The sequence below is a fragment of the Dioscorea cayenensis genome, chromosome 11 (assembly GCF_009730915.1).
Source record: "Dioscorea cayenensis subsp. rotundata cultivar TDr96_F1 chromosome 11, TDr96_F1_v2_PseudoChromosome.rev07_lg8_w22 25.fasta, whole genome shotgun sequence".
NCBI classification, from domain to species: domain Eukaryota; kingdom Viridiplantae; phylum Streptophyta; class Magnoliopsida; order Dioscoreales; family Dioscoreaceae; genus Dioscorea; species Dioscorea cayenensis.
In genome coordinates, this window is record NC_052481.1 from 21,733,708 (window position 1) to 21,750,519 (window position 16,812).

At 37.3% G+C, this 16,812-nt stretch overlaps 4 protein-coding genes across 4 annotated transcripts; 1 reads left to right on the plus strand and 3 right to left on the minus strand.

Annotated features, from left to right (window-relative positions):
- Positions 1 to 809: 809 nt before the first annotated feature.
- LOC120272466 (cytokinin hydroxylase-like) lies at positions 810 to 2,779 on the minus strand. The gene is made up of 4 exons (XM_039279297.1): positions 2,448 to 2,779; positions 2,059 to 2,288; positions 1,350 to 1,952; positions 810 to 1,235 (listed from the first exon to the last, which is right to left on the minus strand). Exons 1-4 carry the CDS (start codon positions 2,770 to 2,772, stop codon positions 810 to 812), a joined length of 1,584 nt encoding a protein of 527 aa, XP_039135231.1. The 5' UTR covers positions 2,773 to 2,779.
- Positions 2,780 to 7,341: 4,562 nt separating this feature from the next.
- LOC120271779 (gibberellin 20-oxidase-like protein) lies at positions 7,342 to 8,560 on the plus strand (the record flags this gene model as incomplete). The annotated part of the gene is made up of 2 exons (XM_039278454.1): positions 7,342 to 7,697; positions 7,808 to 8,560. Coding segments are annotated over 2 exons (993 nt in total), but the record flags the coding sequence as incomplete, so codon positions are not given.
- Positions 8,561 to 9,152: 592 nt separating this feature from the next.
- Positions 9,153 to 11,842, minus strand: LOC120272693. Its single transcript, XM_039279565.1, is given in 6 exon segments — positions 9,153 to 9,603; positions 9,687 to 9,822; positions 9,919 to 10,047; positions 10,529 to 10,587; positions 10,677 to 10,886; positions 10,888 to 11,842. Coding segments are annotated over 6 exon segments (1,347 nt in total). The 5' UTR covers positions 11,383 to 11,842; the 3' UTR covers positions 9,153 to 9,285.
- A 2,156-nt stretch (positions 11,843 to 13,998) lies between these two features.
- LOC120271983 (subtilisin-like protease 4) lies at positions 13,999 to 16,373 on the minus strand. Its single transcript, XM_039278678.1, has one exon. The coding sequence runs from the start codon at positions 16,247 to 16,249 to the stop codon at positions 14,123 to 14,125; it is 2,127 nt and encodes a 708-aa protein (XP_039134612.1). The 5' UTR covers positions 16,250 to 16,373; the 3' UTR covers positions 13,999 to 14,122.
- Between the last annotated feature and the right edge of the window lie 439 nt (positions 16,374 to 16,812).

Below are 16,812 nucleotides of genomic sequence, written 5' to 3' on the forward strand. Positions count from 1 at the left end.
GTAGTGACAAGTGTGGTCAATCAAAAGTGCTAGTGTAAGGATTAAGAATTGGGTCTAAAATTACAATTGGAGATTCATTTTCATTGCATATAAGGAGACTCAAATTCGAGACATTTAAATATCTCACACTCATTTTTACCATGGGTTCATAAATATGGGTTATATACCATTTGCATGAATTGCATGTGTGTTTGTCTTTATTTGGAACATTATAATTAGTTCAAAATCAATTGGAAAGATTTATAATTTCTCTTCCAAATAGATTTATAATTAATTATTTTTCAATATATTTTAATTTCATATATGTTTGTCAAAATTAGGTGAGAATCACAACTTTTTAACTAGATTAACATTAATATATAAATCTTCTTTGGTTTTAAAAAACTATAATTCCATTTATCACAAGTGTTATATTGGCTTATTAAGATTTAATACCTTTCAGATTATAAATCAAAGTTATTCACAAAATTTAGTCCATGGAATAAGTCGGTCAACTGTTTGATATGAAAATGCCCTTGTAACTGAAATCCAGGACTAAAAAGCTATAAGACCAAAGATAGAAAAGGACAGTTTGAGCATTCTCTTTCTTCTCTGAAAGTCCATGAAAACCAAACCAACTTAATTCCACATTTGGGTCAACAACCAAGACTTTCAAATTTAATATACAAAACATATACGTTATCCAAATGAGCATTAATTCTCACATTTATTTATAATTATTATTATACATGCACTCATATGAAAAGTTTCATCATTTCGTTCTTAATTTTAATTTAAACCTTTTCAAAAAAAAAAAATCATTTGATTAATTAGATTGGATGAACAATTAGTGGAACACCAAGAGAAGGTCTAAGTGTTAACATTATCTTAGGACTATGCAAATATGAAGGGGAAAGAGAGAATGAAAATTTTTGGAGGATGAGACTTAGAACAATTTTGTATTCAGTGATGGAGAGATTTCTTCCCACACAAACCCTTCCACCAAATCCAAATGGCATGAACCCCATCCTATGCTTGCAACCTCCATTGTTGTGCTCCATGAACCTCTCTGGCTTGAACTCATTCACATCATCTCCCCATAACTCTCTATCATGATGCATGGCCACAATATCAATCCACATGTTTGTTCCTTTAGGGATGAAGATGTCTCCAACTTTGATGTCTTCTCTTGCTTGTCTTTGTGCATTTGGAGCTGGTGAGTAGAGTCTTAGTGTTTCATTGAACACCCATCCCATCTACACCATTAATTAATCAAGAGATTAAATTAATATTGGCTAATTAATGATCCATGCATCCATGCATGCATGTGTTTACGTAGGTTATATATATGTGTGTATATGTATACGTACCTTAACTAGTTTGGTGAGCATGGTGGAGTCTAGAGGGTCACCATTGGAGACCTCCATGATCTCCTCCCTGAGAAGCTTCTGCCATTGTGGATATAAAGCAAGAAGGAACAAAGTCCAAGTTAGAGCAAGTGCAGTAGTTTCATGGCCTCCAAAGAAGAAGGTCTTGGACTCATCAACAAGCTCTTGAGTTGTGAGCTTCTTCTTTAGTGCTTTGTTCCCTTCAAGCAAAATGCTAATCAAGTCCTGCTGACCATTAATAGTGCAAGCTTGATCTTTTCTTGATGTTATAATTCTGAGGAGAAGCTTGTCTATCTCCTTCCCTAGTTTCCATGCTTCTTGGCTTTTCTTGGGAGATAAAAGTTTGCTGAAAGGAACTCCCACCAAGCGGTTAGACTTAAAGAGCATGGTTTGCATTGTTTGCAGCTTCTCAAACACCATCTTGCCATCTTCTTCACTGATGCCAAAGCTTGTCTTTGCTATGATTTCAGCTGCATTCCTTATGATGTATTCATCCACATTTATTTCATGTTTCCCTATGTCCATAAGCTTCTTCCATTCCTCAAGCATGTTGGTTGTTGTCTCAACCATCAAATTTTGCATACCCTGCATGCATATTAATTAATTAAATTTTTTTCATGTTAATTAAATTAATTTCTCAAGTAGTAACATGTGATTAAACAAAAGGTTGAACTTAAAAGTGAAAGCTTACATTGAGGTTCTTAATGGAGAATGCTGGAACAATGATATGACGATGATGATCCCATTCATCACCTTCAACCATAACTAAACCATTGCCAAACATTGGCCTTCTGTCATACTTGAAAACGTTTGGTTTGCCCCAGCTCTTGCTTAAACTTCCAGATGTCACTTTCTTGAGAAATTCAGGCTCACTTACATATAAAAATGGTTCTGTCCCAAGCCAGTAAACAAATACCCTACCTGCACAACCACATATATATATATATATATATATATACATATATATATATATATATATATATATATATATATATAATATAAATTAAACAAGTGGTTAAATGAAAACAAAAAATAAAAAAAAATAAAAAAAGGCTGATCTAGTGATCATCAATCACCTACCAAAAGTTTTCCTCCATTGAGCAAAGTAAGAGAAGGCAGTGGAATGAATATCATGGCTGATAGTAGTCCTCAAGTGATCACCACTAGGAGAAAAGCAAGAAGAAGAAGAAGGAAGTTGATGAAGGTTCTTGTTTCTCATCTCCATGAGATTACCAAAAGGGAATCTTGGAGAAGGGCCATGGAAGCCATTCTTTCTAAGTTTGTTGTTCTTGCAAACAGGCATGAGCCAGAATATGCAAACCATAGCAAACACAGAGAAGAAGAGAAGAAAACCCAAACTAACAACACCCAAAGCATAAATGGAGGTAATAGAGAAGATCTCCATCTTTGTTTGCCCTTTGATGTTAGTATAGAATGGAGGTGTTAATTAGCAAACCAATTATATATATACAGTTGGCATAGTGCTGCGAGCTGTAGCTTTCACTTATTCAATGTAGTTGAACTCTCTGACCGTTGAACATAGACCAATAATTCACATCTACATAGATACCTTTGAACATAGACCAATAATACAAATATCTACATATATATATATCCAGCATACATACATATACATATACATACACACTTTTATGTATGCTTTGCAAACTTTGATTTTATATATATATATATATGATATCACTTTATTTTCTTCTGGCAATCCGCGTGGTCCTGAAATGATAGAAGATGACCCTCTTTTTGGTTAATTGTTTTTTAAAGTGAACAAAAAAGGAAGTCCACTTCATCATTCATTGTATCAACCTGAGAATGTCCAAAGTTTCTTTTCTTTTATTAATCTTATTTTTCTTAATTAAGTGAGAAAACTATTTAAGGTTCTTGATTCAAGAGAACAAATGAGGAAATTAAGATTTGATTTTGTGGTATGAAAGCCTCCAAATGGAAAGCAAAATGTGGTATTGAATTTTTTTCATTGCTGTTAATTAAATTTGTAGGAGTTGGTGAACGTTTGTCACCTTGATCAGAGGGACCTACTACTTGCCTTAGTTTTTGACATTTTGTCTTCCTTGCACTATAGAGATACATGCTACTTTTCAAAAGCTTGGATCATTGCACATTGAATTTTTTAATTGCATTAATCCTCTAGAGTCTAGACCATGAGATTCACACTCATGTTTGCTTTTATATATATAGACAAGGTTAAATGACTACTGACATATTACATATATATATATATATATAAAGCAACAACAATCAATGCAAGGTGACATTAATCAACAGTGAGCTGGCACTGTGTCCTTAGCTGAGAACGTATGATTGTTGGTGGAGTCCATGTTGTTTTTAAATAAGATAGTGGACTTCATGATGACGAAAATAGTTTGATTTTGGTAAAATATGTTATGCTTTCATATTTATTATTTGCAGATGCTCTTTATTGATTTCTATAATTAATTTTACTCTTAGTTTGAGAATAATTATTTAGAAAGTTTTGTTCCTTCATAATTAATCAACAATATTTTTAGTTGATTAGCATTATATATATATCTATATATTGAAAAAGTGGCCTAATATATAAACCACATGCAATTAGATTAAAAACAAAGAATGCAAATATAAGATAATTTTTTTTAATAAAGTTGATAAACTGTAGATTTATTAAAAACGAAAGCAATAGAACACACAAGTGTGGAGACAAACAAGAAACAAAAGAAGAGAAGAACAACAACTAACACAACATGATAGAAGTGGGATGCAGTCACCAGTGGTGAAGCACACTTCTACAGAAGTAGAACACACAACAAGGAGAGAGAGAAAATAGAAAGAGTAGCTGAGAAGGCGAGGTCCACCCTCTGGTGTCCGAGGGTCTTCTCTAGCTGATGATGTGGTGGATCACTCCTGAGCTGTATGCGGGGTCGAAGCGCCGGTGTGGTCATTTGGTCTAGTGCTCAGAAAGTCGAGAGAGCGCTTGAGGGTCCGAACAAAATCTTTTGGGACTGCGAGTACCTCCATCCACTAAGAATTGATAAAAGGATTTCACCGAGAAGATCCTTTTTCCTTCAAGTTTCCAAAATTCTCACATCATCTTGCTCATCAAGATGTTCTGGAATAGCAGAAAAAAGAGGCGAAATATTTGCTAGTGTAGCTAAACGAAAAATTCTCTGTGGAGAGTGAATTTCAGAGAGGAGGTCTCTTACAGAAGACCAAGGAAGGATGCAATCATTATAGAGATCTGGCCAAATGTCTTTAGGAGTTTGACCTTGTAAATAATCATCATGCTAGAAAAGAGTGGAAGCACCATTCTTGACTATCTTAGAGGAGCAAAATCTGAAGGAAGGCAAGATGGGTGTGATTCCTGACTAGAAGAAAGATTTGTTTCTAGGAGGCTTGTGGTATAGGGGTTCAAAAGACCCTCTATTTAAGTAATTAAAGTTGATAACTTTAAGCCAACAACTATTCTTGTCGGTAATAATCTTCCACCACCATTTTCCTATAAGGGCTTTGTTGAAATCTTGGATATTGAGGATACCCCAACCACCCATCTTGTGAGGCCTGCAGATCCTACTCCAAGCAACTAGTCGAATTCCTTTAAGACCCAAATCGAGTCCTATCCAAAGGAAGTCTTGACAAATCCTATCTATCTCTTTGGATACCCAGACTGGTAATTTAAAAACTGACATCCAATAAATAGGGATGGAAGACAGGACTGAGTTTAATTAGAAGAGTGAGTTTTCCTCCTAGAGATAAATAATTGGCTTTCCAGGAAGTTAGCCTAGATCGGACCACTAAGATGAGCTTTAACCAATCTTGTCGCCTTGGTCTTCTTCCTGAAATTTTACACCCAAATAAGTTAAGGGAAGACAGTCCCTTGAACAGTTAAGCATATCAGATGCGTTTGCATTTGGTTGAAAACCAAAATAATGGAAGACAAACAACTTTTGAAGAAGTTTATTGTTAGGCCAAAAGAACCCTCAAAAATATAGAGAATTAACGTGATAACTTGAAGGTCTTCTTACCCACACGCGGTAAAAATGATCATATCATCCACATACTACATGTGCCTAATTATCTTTACTTGTTGGCCTATAGGAACTCCTAGCAAGACTTTGGAGCTAAGCGCATGCGTGAACATAGCACTTAAGGTGTCTGCTGCTACGGAAAAGAGCAAGGGTAATAGGGGATCCCCTTGGCAAAGGCCCTACTTAGATCTGATATATCCATGCTGACAGCCATTAATATATAAGAATTTGAATTTTGGCAGAGGAGAGAATGGTTTGAATCCAGGAGATCCAACGAGGGCCGAATCCTCTAGTTGCTAGGACTTCTAAAAGGAAATTCCAGTCCAAGGAATCGAAAGCTTTCTCAAAATCAACCTTAAATGCAAGACAAAAAATCTTGTGATTTTGCAAGCTAAAGATTATCTCTTGTGCTGCGATAATGTTGTCAGCTATACATTTATCTTTGATGAACGCTGACTGAGAGTCATCTACTAGAATATCTATAACATGACTGAGTCTATTAGCTAGCACTTTAGAAATGATTTTGCAGGGGGAATTGATGAGGCAATTGGCCTGAAATCCGAAATGAGCTCTGGGAATTGACTTTAGCGATGAGGACTATGTTGACCCAGTTTAGACGTTCTAGATTGGCTCTGTGCATAAGTTGAAAAATATTTAAAAAGTTTGTGTATAATCTTAGTAATGGACATGCATGGTTAACACCACTTAATATTAAAAATACTTACACTCATTGTATTCTATATAAATTTCCAAATAATATATTGTGTTAGTTAATATATATATATATATATATATGTATCCCACATCTTTCAGAGAGGGGACCACGAAGATTGAGTCTTTTTACCAAAATAGTGGCCGTAGATATTTTAAATGATTGTATTTATTGACTTCTTTTTACATGTGTTCAAGTTTAATCAGAAAGCTTTTCAATAAAAAAAATATATGGATGTGAATTCAAATCATTATTTGTCTGTTTGGTCATAGATGCATTTAATTTAATTTATTTTATTTTAATAAAGATAATAAATCTTTGAATTAGTCATAGATTAATGTCTCGTCATAGATTTTTAATTGGGTTCACATGGAGATCTAAATTCTAGTGGAGTTAATCTTTCTATTTGAGATTAAAATTTTCATCACACATCTTCTTACCCCAAAGAACCCACAGTTATTACAGTTAACTACTCGAATCAATTGGTTTTTGCTATAATTTAATTAATTTTAATAAAATAATAAAAATAATATTCATTGAAAAGTAATAATAATTAAATTATTTGCTAAGACAAGTCTCCCAAATTATCCACAATTACCTTTTCTTGTTCAATGTAAAGAAAAACTCATGAACTTTGAAGTTTTGGGGAGCCATGGCTGCTGTCCACTGGACAACTTGACATGCTAGATTCTTTTGGCCCCAATCACTTTCTTAAAAATAAAATAAAAAAAACTTTTTTGACTCCAATCACTTTTTGATCAAACAGACCATTACTTAGATTTATAACATGGTTCAGCATTACAAAATTAAACAATGCGGCCAAATGTTGTTCCATCCATTGAATCTGATCACATTTCAGCAAGAAACATGAAATATATTAATCTCTTTCTCTCTGTGCTGAAAACCAAACTTCCAACCAAGCACATGAGTTCAAAGTTTTAGTTAATTTCCAATGGAACTCTTAATTAATCTTATAATTAATCTGTCATTCTTTAAACAACAAGAGTTTGATGTCTTTGATGCATGTTTCAGGAGTTGGCATGCATGAAAAATATGGCATCACGTATACGTATTCTTCTACGTACTATTAATACATATCTCTTTGACTTTCTTATCATGATAAAGAATATACTATACAACTCTCCATTTGGCTCTTTCTCTCTTTCTTTGTCTATTTAAACCTCCATGCATTAAAAGAATGGTTCACTAAAACTACCTCCATTGATCTTTGAAGACAATGCAAGAGACATTGCAGCTACCTCAATTAGATATTTCTCTTCCTTTGCTTTCATCTTCCCTTCAATCTCTATCCCATGCATGCAAAGAGTGGGGATTCTTTCTTATAACCAACCATGGCATCTCAAAAGAGCTTCATCAAAGACTTCACAGTCTCTGCAATGAAGTCTTTTCCCTTCCCTTAGATATCAAACTCAAGTTAGGACCATTCTCTTCCATTAGAACCTATACGCCTTGTTTTATCGCCTCGCCGTTCTTCGAAAGCCTCCGTGTCTCCGGTCCGAACTACCTTGCTTCTGCAAAGAGTTCCATTGATGTTCTGTTTGATCTTTCAAACACTGAACTTTGGTTAGTTCATGTTCATTCATGACCATTAGTAATAATTTTCTTTATTAATAGTTATATGCATGCATGTGCTTGTTCTGATTTGCTGATTTGCATGCACTTTTAATTTGCAGTAATGCATTGGAAGAGTATGGAGCAAAGATGATGGAGTTATCAAAGAGAATTATGGTTGTTCTGTTGAAGTGTTTAGGTGATGATTTTGATACCAAGTATTATGAAAAAGAATTCAGCAAATGCCATGGATATATGAGGGTAAATAATTATTGTCCTCCTGATAACATGATTAACAGTAATAACAATGTTGAAGATCATGTGGTTGAAGGTCTAGGAATGCATACAGACATGAGTTGCATAACCATTTTGTACCAAGATGAGATTGGAGGGCTTCAAGTGAAGTCAAGAGGTGGACAATGGATGGACATTGTTCCAAATGAAGGAACACTGGTTGTGAACATTGGTGATATGTTGCAAGCTTGGAGCAATGGACAGTTGAGATCTTCGGAGCACCGGGTTGTTCTAAGGAAGCCGGTGAACCGGTTTTCATTGGCTTTCTTTTGGTGTTTTGAGGATGAGAAAGTGATCTTAGCTCCTGAAGATGTTGTGGAAGAAGGAAAGCAAAGGATATATCAACCATTTAAGTGCTTTGATTATGTCAAATTCAGGGAAAATAATGAGAAAGGGAAGTTTGAAAAAGTTGGATACACAGTTGATGATTTCGCTGCCTGCAAAACTCCAAAACTTGAACAATAATTGTTTGGATTTTCTTTGCATTTGTTGTACTGCAACTTGTACCATGCATTTTCCAAATCATTTATGAGTGAGACTATGAATGTATTACTTAGAATTGGAGAGAGTTTTAGTTTGAAGTTGAGGTCTCTGATTGAATGAATGAGGTCAACTTGCAGTCTAGACTACATTTTGACGAATAATTTATAGCAAATGGGAGGTTTAGAGACTTTGTGTTTCTATTCCAACCGCTAACCACCTTGACTGTCAGTCTAGTGGAGACAATGTGACATCATTTTCCATTAATTTTTTGGGGTCATGATAGGAAGCAAGAACAAGATTTTATCGCCAAATTCAAACTAAAAATAATGCTCTGATTGCTGCTGGGAGCATAGTTGCAGGCTGTAGAGCATATTGACTTTAGATGTACAAGCAACTTGGTGGAACAGAGTTTGAGTGAAAGTTAGGAAAACTTTGTATTCAAACAGCTGGAAGTCACCTGTTCCTGCTTATAATATGGTTTGAGACTTCATTGCAATCTCATATTTTTAAGTTGTTGTTTATGCTTTGCTTGTCAACTGTTTCTTAAGTTGGAGAATCTGCTGGCATGTGTCAACTGTTTTTCATATTTTTAACACTTCTCCAAATGAGCAATGGGGGGTTTCTATAAAAGTCAGGGCCTCAGTGTAATTTACAGAAAGACAAGAAGTTAAACACAAAAGACCACAGTCCTTGTCTTCAAACATACAAACTTTCAATCTTATTCATTCCACAAGAAGTTCAACAACAGAACCTTGATTTGTACAAAACATGAATGAATGTATAGAATAGAACAAAGTAGTGTATGGAGGACAAATATTATACATCAAGATTCATCAGAAGAAGCCGCCTTTCGGAGTACCATATGGCCGGCCTCATCCTTCTCGAACAACTTCTCAATTAACTCATCCCAACTCATCCTATGCCGCATCCCTGATGATGATGGAGATCCCTCTGTGCTACTACTTAAGTTCTCGTCAAATGTACCATAATCTGAAGGTGAGTATGCATCTGGTACAGCCAATGTGACAGCACGACGCAATGCAGCCTTGTGCTCAGCACTGTGTTCTCTCGCAAGGGTTTGCTGCCTCTCCATCCTCTGCTTTGGAGGGATCTCCATGATCGGCTCCTTCTCAAGCATCAGCTGCAAGACAATGCAGCATGAACATTATGCTCTTTGTTTTGGGAATACACATGAATAAGCTGAAATCAGGATTTTGATCTTACCCCGAATGCTCTCTGAGCTTCTCTTTCTATCCAAATTAACGCATGATCAGAAGTGGCATTGCAGGAGAGTACAATGTGCTCGAACCTCCCATCGACTGGAACTCCTGTTCTAACAACTGGAGGATGCCTTCCCCACCTGCGGGGGACAACCAAATTGAGAGTGGGCAAAAAGTTCATGAATAAGAACAGAGTTTTGTATACCCGGCAAGAGCAAGAATAATGTTTAAATTACCTGCACACCTTCCTCTCGACAATGTGATAGAGACGACCTGGTGCATAAAGCCGTCTTGGATCTCTTAACTTGACATATTCCGGTATGCATGTGTCTCGCATACATCTTAGACAGAGCAGGCACGGTAAACTGTCCATCAAAACTATATATTTAGTTTTTATGACATTCGACACAGGCCAAATCATCTAACATGATAAAATATAGTATGAGCATAAATTCTTATAACAAAAGCATGTCTCTGGTATCATCATGTCCCTTAAGAATAGAGAATATAAGAACTAACAAACTTTAACAGGATTACTGATCACCTCTGCTTTTCATGCATGCCTAAAAGCAATTGCGGGAAATCAGAACACTATTCACAAAAGAGAGCTTGAACACAAACTCATTTATCTAAAGGGTCATTACATGGTCATGAGATATATACAGCGATATCAAGAAAGCATTGACATTGATATGTCTGAACATGGATAAATTGTTCAAGAAACAGATCAGTGTAATATCTTCGCAAGATAGATCAGTTCAGTTGTATCCTGCTATATTAAATGACATTATAATTTATGAAAAATCAAGAAGTAACTACATAATCAAAGGATGAAACTTATAGTACCAGAAGAGTGATTTGAATATGTCTTCCAATGGAGTAGCAGTCCGAGGTAAAAAATCATCCTGACATAAAACACACACAATAATCAAACATTCTGTCTTGAACCAACATACAATGAATCATAAACAAACGAGGAAAGATGCAATCTTGCCTGAAGCACAACTGAATTGATAACATCCGCATATCGAACAGCCAGATTAAGTGACATACATCGTGCCGGTGCTATTGCATAACACTTGATCCTTTTCTTATTCTCAATGCCCAACTTACCTCTGTTCAGCACCCCCAGCATTGCCAGCATTGCTGCAACGCCGGAGCCCAATGAATGCCCAGCAAAAGTTAATGTATAATTTGGATACTTTGTCAAGCAACTCTTTCATCAAATCACACTCTCTATCAAGCACCCACCCAGCAGCCTTGAGAAGCCCATTGTGAACATACCCACCATCAAACTTCCTCTTTCCAAGTCTGTTATCCAGAAGCACTGCAAAGTCACCCTCTTTGGCGAGATTGAGGCCACGAACAGCAAGAACAATGTCAGAGTGGTCATGATCGAGATAGACTAAGTATGGTGGCACGTGGCCACCGGTATCCTTGTAGGTCTTTTGAGCGAGCACCTGGCGTGCATTCATGCGGTAACCACCGGGCGGGGGGAAACGTGGGTTCTCGAGGTCGTCTTCGTAGTTGGCGAGGATGTAGCGGCAGAGGCGAGGCACAGGAGCAAATTCGTCGGAGGAGGCGAGGCCCCAGGTCTCGCTGTCGTGGCCGGCGCTGTGGAGGCATCGCTTCCACGCCCAGCGCGTGCAAGCCAAGCAGTAGACGCATTCAAGTAGAGGAATACCGCAGATCAGCGACATCGATGGATTGGAGTGATGGAGAAGTACTAAAGATAGGAGCTTTTACTGAAAAATTTTCAAGAGAAATGAAGAAAGATTTGATTTTTGAAACTAGATGCCAGGAATCGGAAGCTTCGAAGGTCAACAATGGCGGAAGAGCTGCAGAAACTCATCCTCCATTGATGAAGGGATCGATAAGAACACAAAAAATTGAAGGTTTTGCTGAAATTTTTTCAAAGAGAAAAGAAAAAGTTCTTATCTTTGGATCTAAGGAATCAACCAGAAACTAGGACCATGAAATGAAGCTCTGAAGGTCATCAACGGAGAAAGAGCTGAAGAAACTCATCCTCCATTAATGGCGAATCCAAAAGCTTGGAGATTTTACTGAAATATCGGATTTTGGAACTGGATTGAACTAAGAAAAGATTTGCAAAATTAAGTCAACAAAGACAAGATAAATTAATTGAGAAGCTCATGGATTGAAGCCAAAATAAAATTGGATTATATTAAATTAAAAACTTTTTTAAAAAGTATTTTTGGATTATTACATGCAAGCAGCCAATCATTGATGATATTTATAATTAAATAAATTTTAAAAAAAATTTTGGGAGATCCAACACTTGAATAGCATATTCTCCAGAACTATGCAGACTTGGACATTTGACCAAGAATTAAGACATCCTCTTTGAACACGGAATCTGGACCGTTGGTTTGCGTGACGCAAACAAACGAACGGTTCAGATGATATTTTCAGTTTCCAGGTAGGCAACCACACTTTGATTGAGTCTTATCTTAAAACAAAAGGGACTATTTTCACAATTGCTTGCCTCCAATTCTTTTGAAGTCATGTGTTGTTTTCTTAGAATATTGGGAATTTGGTCTTCATTTTTTCTGCTTTTTGGATTTAGTTTCTAAGAATGCATTGATTTGTTTCATTTAATGTTGAAGATGGATGCAAATGAACCTCTTGCTGCACAAGTGACGATTGCTCAAGTGATGGTAAAGTTCTGTTTTTTTTTTAATTTCTTCTTGTTCTTCTTTGTTTATGTTAAGTATTATGTTTTTCACCACTAGAACATACAAAGTTCACACTTTGGTTGATCTTCCAAATGTAGCAATGGAACAGAAATAACAAATAAATATTACTCTTATTTATTACTGGTTCTAATTGGTGGATTTTAATCAATTATGACTGATTTTCAAGCGTTTACTGTGCATTTGAGTGTGTTTTACAGATATTCATCCATGTTGTCTAATTTCATATTTAACATCTAGCACTGTGCTTCTTTGCAAATTTTTTTTTTTTTTTGGATAAAGTGGAGGGAGTTGATACAAACAACTTGGTTTTATGACAATTTTCTTAGATATGTTTAGTAAGTTTAGTCTGGTAGGAACTAGTAATGCTCACAAAATCCTGATACAATGTGGCAAACATTAATGAAAGAAATAAGTTGAGAGACAGTGTTGCAAATGACATCCTGTCTTGTAATGCCATGTCTTTGTCATTTGAATTGTGAGAATCTTGAGTAAACAACACACTCTGTTTTGAATGCAGTTCTTTAGTAAATAGATTGATTTTTAAACCAGCAAACTAAATTCTTTTGAGGAACTGTATTATATATATATATATATATATATATATCTTGTAACTACTATTGGTCTTATGGGTAAAGGAATTGCATGCATTGAATAGATGATGCATGCCTGTTGCAGGACATTGTCAGTCATAGATATATGAAACAGAGTGAGCAAGTGAGTTGTTAGCAATTTAATATGCTCATCAGGGTATGAATGTATGAATCCATCCTTAGATTTCATGGCTTCCACTTCACTCTCCGTCAGACTTGCAGCAAAACTGCTGATCATATTAACATAAAAGAGTATATCATCCATTGCTTAATCACTAAACACCAGCAGGAAAGAATTATGCCAGTCCTCACTGACAGCATCTTTGGCACCAGTTTCCGTTGATCTTTACAGTTTACACATGCACTATATAAGCTTGCAATTTGTTATCAAAAGCCTTGATGTAAAGACTGGGGAAGAGAAGGATGAAAGCAAGAAGAAAGAAGCTAGTCATGAATGTATTAGAGATATAAAAACCTTTTCTACAAAAACACAAAAAGTTTAGTTTTGTCTAATATTTGTATTTTTCATGCTTGAAACGATTAGAAAATGCAAATACTTATAAAAGATTTGGTCATACTTATGTTCCCCACCAACTTGCACAAGTGCTCTGCTTGTTGGAGCTTTTTCGCACTTTCTTTTAGGCAAGTGAAGGACCAACCATGCTTTGACACCATGTGCCACTAAATCTCATCCAGTTTAAGACCAAATAGGATATAATGATGACAATTGGGAAGAGGAGGGGGCGAACCCACTAGAGATCCGGGGATGTGCATAGCTCTCGTAGAAATAAAGTGGGAGACGAGGCCCCGACTCACGTGGGTGATGGAACCACTCGTACACAATCACTATTTACAACTCCTAGAAATGTGCCTTCAACCGAAAATTGAACTCTCACCATTCGGTAAAAATTTTATCGGTGATCCGTAATCATATACTAATAGACCCGAAGGTCGTTGGCGATAGAACGATGACATTGGTAATAAACAGAACAAAAGGTACCAACTTACCTTTTGGAAACTTCATTAAACAAATACACAAACAGTTATAAAATAACTTTAATTAGATGCACATATTTTGGGGAGACTAGTTTGTCCATGGGGTTGACCCACAAAGATAGGGCCATCAATCTACCCTAATCAAAGACAACACAGATAGGACTCCTCACGACTCTTTTGCCAGAGATCCACCTAAGCTGCCCTTCTACAAGTCCAACTCCATGTATGGAACCTCCATTGAAGCTCACTGTGAAGCTCTTCTCTTCATTTATGCCTTTAAATTGCAACCTCTTTGGCTCAACCCTAACATCCACTCCTTTTGGTGCATTCACCTTCACACTGTACACTCCCTCCTCTCCAACATTCTTCACTTTGCGTCTCAAGGTTACTGTTTTATTTGATCCTGACAGCACCACCATAATTGTGGGATAGTTCAGCTCACTTGCAGAGATACTTCCAACTCTCTCACAATCTATGTGTCTTCCTGCAATGATACTAACTTGTTTGCTTTTGTATCTTAAGCCACAAAGATATGCTATGTAATCGACCGGATCAATGTCGTAAACGAGACCGGGATCATTAGCTTTTGTCGGTTGAACATGTCCGGCTCCGGTAGCAAATAAACCAGCAGGCAATCCTTGCTGATCATGAATTGGATTGCCCATATCATCTTGTATGTATGCGGTTGTCATGATTGCTGACTTGATCATTGCCGGCGACCAATCTGGGTGTGCATTTTTGATAAGAGAAGCAACTCCACTCAAATGTGGTGTCGACATTGATGTGCCGGCAATCACATTGAAGTAGTAAACATCATTAGATGTCTGTGCATGCGGACCGACATCAAAGGGCCATGCCGCAAGAATGTTCATGCCAGGGCCGGTGATGTCTGGTTTAAGTATGGCATGACTCTCAATGCTCGGTCCTCGGGAAGAGAATGAGGCCATCACCGGAGCCGGTGAGGTTCCAATCATGGTGCCTTTAAAGATGAATGCAGATGAAGGGGATGCCGAAACATTGATATAGCTTCTTATTATCAAACCTTCATTGTAACCTACATGTGATGCAGGAAGAACATGAGCTTCGGCATCGGTGGTGGCACCGCCGGAGGCCGAATTAACAAGTATCATACCGAAGCCGCCGGCATTCTTCACAGTCACACCCTTTTGAATTCTAGTAATATCTCCTCCTGTCTCACATACAACAATCTTGCCTTTGACGTTCATGCCATGGAGTGAACCATTGCCACAAAACTTGGAGTTAGAGTTGCCATTAGCAATGGCATCCACAAGAGGGAAGAAGGTGATAGGCTTAGATGAGTCAAGCTGGTAAATAGATTCACCATCAAGTTCAAACCCATTACCAAGCTTCACCTTCACTCTGAAACTCCGGTCGATAGTGCTCGCCGCCACGGTGAGGATCCACGGTGCTTCATTAGAAAGTGTTCCACTCATCGGCCCGCCGTTACCACCGGCGCAGCTCACAAAGACTCCCCTTTCTACAGCAGTTAGTGTTCCCATCGCAATTACATCTTTGTAGAATGGTAATGGGCCGGAGCCGAGGGAGATGGATAGCACATCAACACCATCTTCCACTGCGGCGTCAATGCCGGCAAGCACATCGCTAAAAGTACAATAATCTGAATTACAAACTCTGTAAATGGCGAGATGAGCAAAGGGTGCCACGCCGGAAGCTGTTCCATTGCCTTGGCCGAGTACATTGGCACCATGAACAAACATCCCTGCGGCTGTGCTTGCCACATGAGTGCCATGCCCGTCTTCATCGATAGGTGTAGCGGTTGTCGTTCCATTGAGGAACACTCTAGCTCCGATGAGCTTGTTGTTGCAGAGTGAGGCAGTACTGAACTTGCATTCACCCTTCCATCTTTTCGGTGGTGGCGGAAGGCCATGATCGGAGAAAGAAGGGTGATTGGGTATGATTCCGGTGTCAATTACTCCAATGATGATTCCTTTACCATAGTTTGTATGCTTCCAAACACTATGCTGGTGGTGGTTCAACTCTAAAAACTCCGGTGAGCGAGTAGTCTTCAGCTTCATTGTCTTATCCGGATAAGCCTCTAAAAAGCCATCCTTGGATTGCATTGCTTTCACTTCATTCTCAGTCAGTCTTGCTGCAAATCCACTAATCACGTTGGCATAAGAATAGACCATCCTCTGCTCATCAGGACTAGTGGTGGTGCTCACCGGCAAGAAGGACTTATGCCAGTCCTCACGCGCTGCATGGTCGGCAAAGACAGTGCTCATTGGCTTTTCCACATGTACTAAATATGTTTGAAGTTTATTAGAAGATAACAAACTATCAAGAGCCTTAACATGAACGTACAAAAAGAAGAAGAAGAAGAAGAAGAAGTTGTAGATGATAACAAGAAGAAAGAAACTAGCCATGTGTTTCTGAATTTTGAGTCTATATTGGAGACAGAGGAGATAGTACTTCTCTCTATATAGAAATAGAAATAAAAGAACACGTACGTCACTGCCGGCTTCTTGACTGGAATGTTTCTAAGTGGAGTGTTTTACGTGTACTTTGTTCACTTTTATTCCATTCTTAATTTGATTATATTATTCTGACAAAGAGAAGAGTAAAGACTTCTTGTTATATTGGAAACATGTAGGTTTAACTTTAGAAGAGTGTGATGTGTTTGGTGCTATATCTACATTGAGGAAATTAATGGTGATATATGTGCCCACTACTCCCCACTATATATGTTTTAGTGGAGCACTAACAAACTTTATATATACCATCCAGATTCAAGACCAACAGGTAAGAGACAAAGATTGATTTATCCATTCAATCTTAATCACTATCT

Bases quoted from the DNA above. Each gene is read 5' to 3' on its own strand.
- LOC120272466 (XM_039279297.1), bottom strand. From the start codon at position 2,772: ATGGAGATCTTCTCTATTACCTCCATTTATGCTTTGGGTGTTGTTAGT. The intron at 1,953-2,058 runs GTAAGCTTTCAC...ATATGCATGCAG, and splicing joins TCTCCATTAAGAACCTCAAT to GGTATGCAAAATTTGATGGT. The intron at 1,236-1,349 runs GTACGTATACAT...TTAATGGTGTAG, and splicing joins TGCTCACCAAACTAGTTAAG to ATGGGATGGGTGTTCAATGA.
- LOC120271983 (XM_039278678.1), bottom strand. From the start codon at position 16,249: ATGAGCACTGTCTTTGCCGACCATGCAGCGCGTGAGGACTGGCATAAG.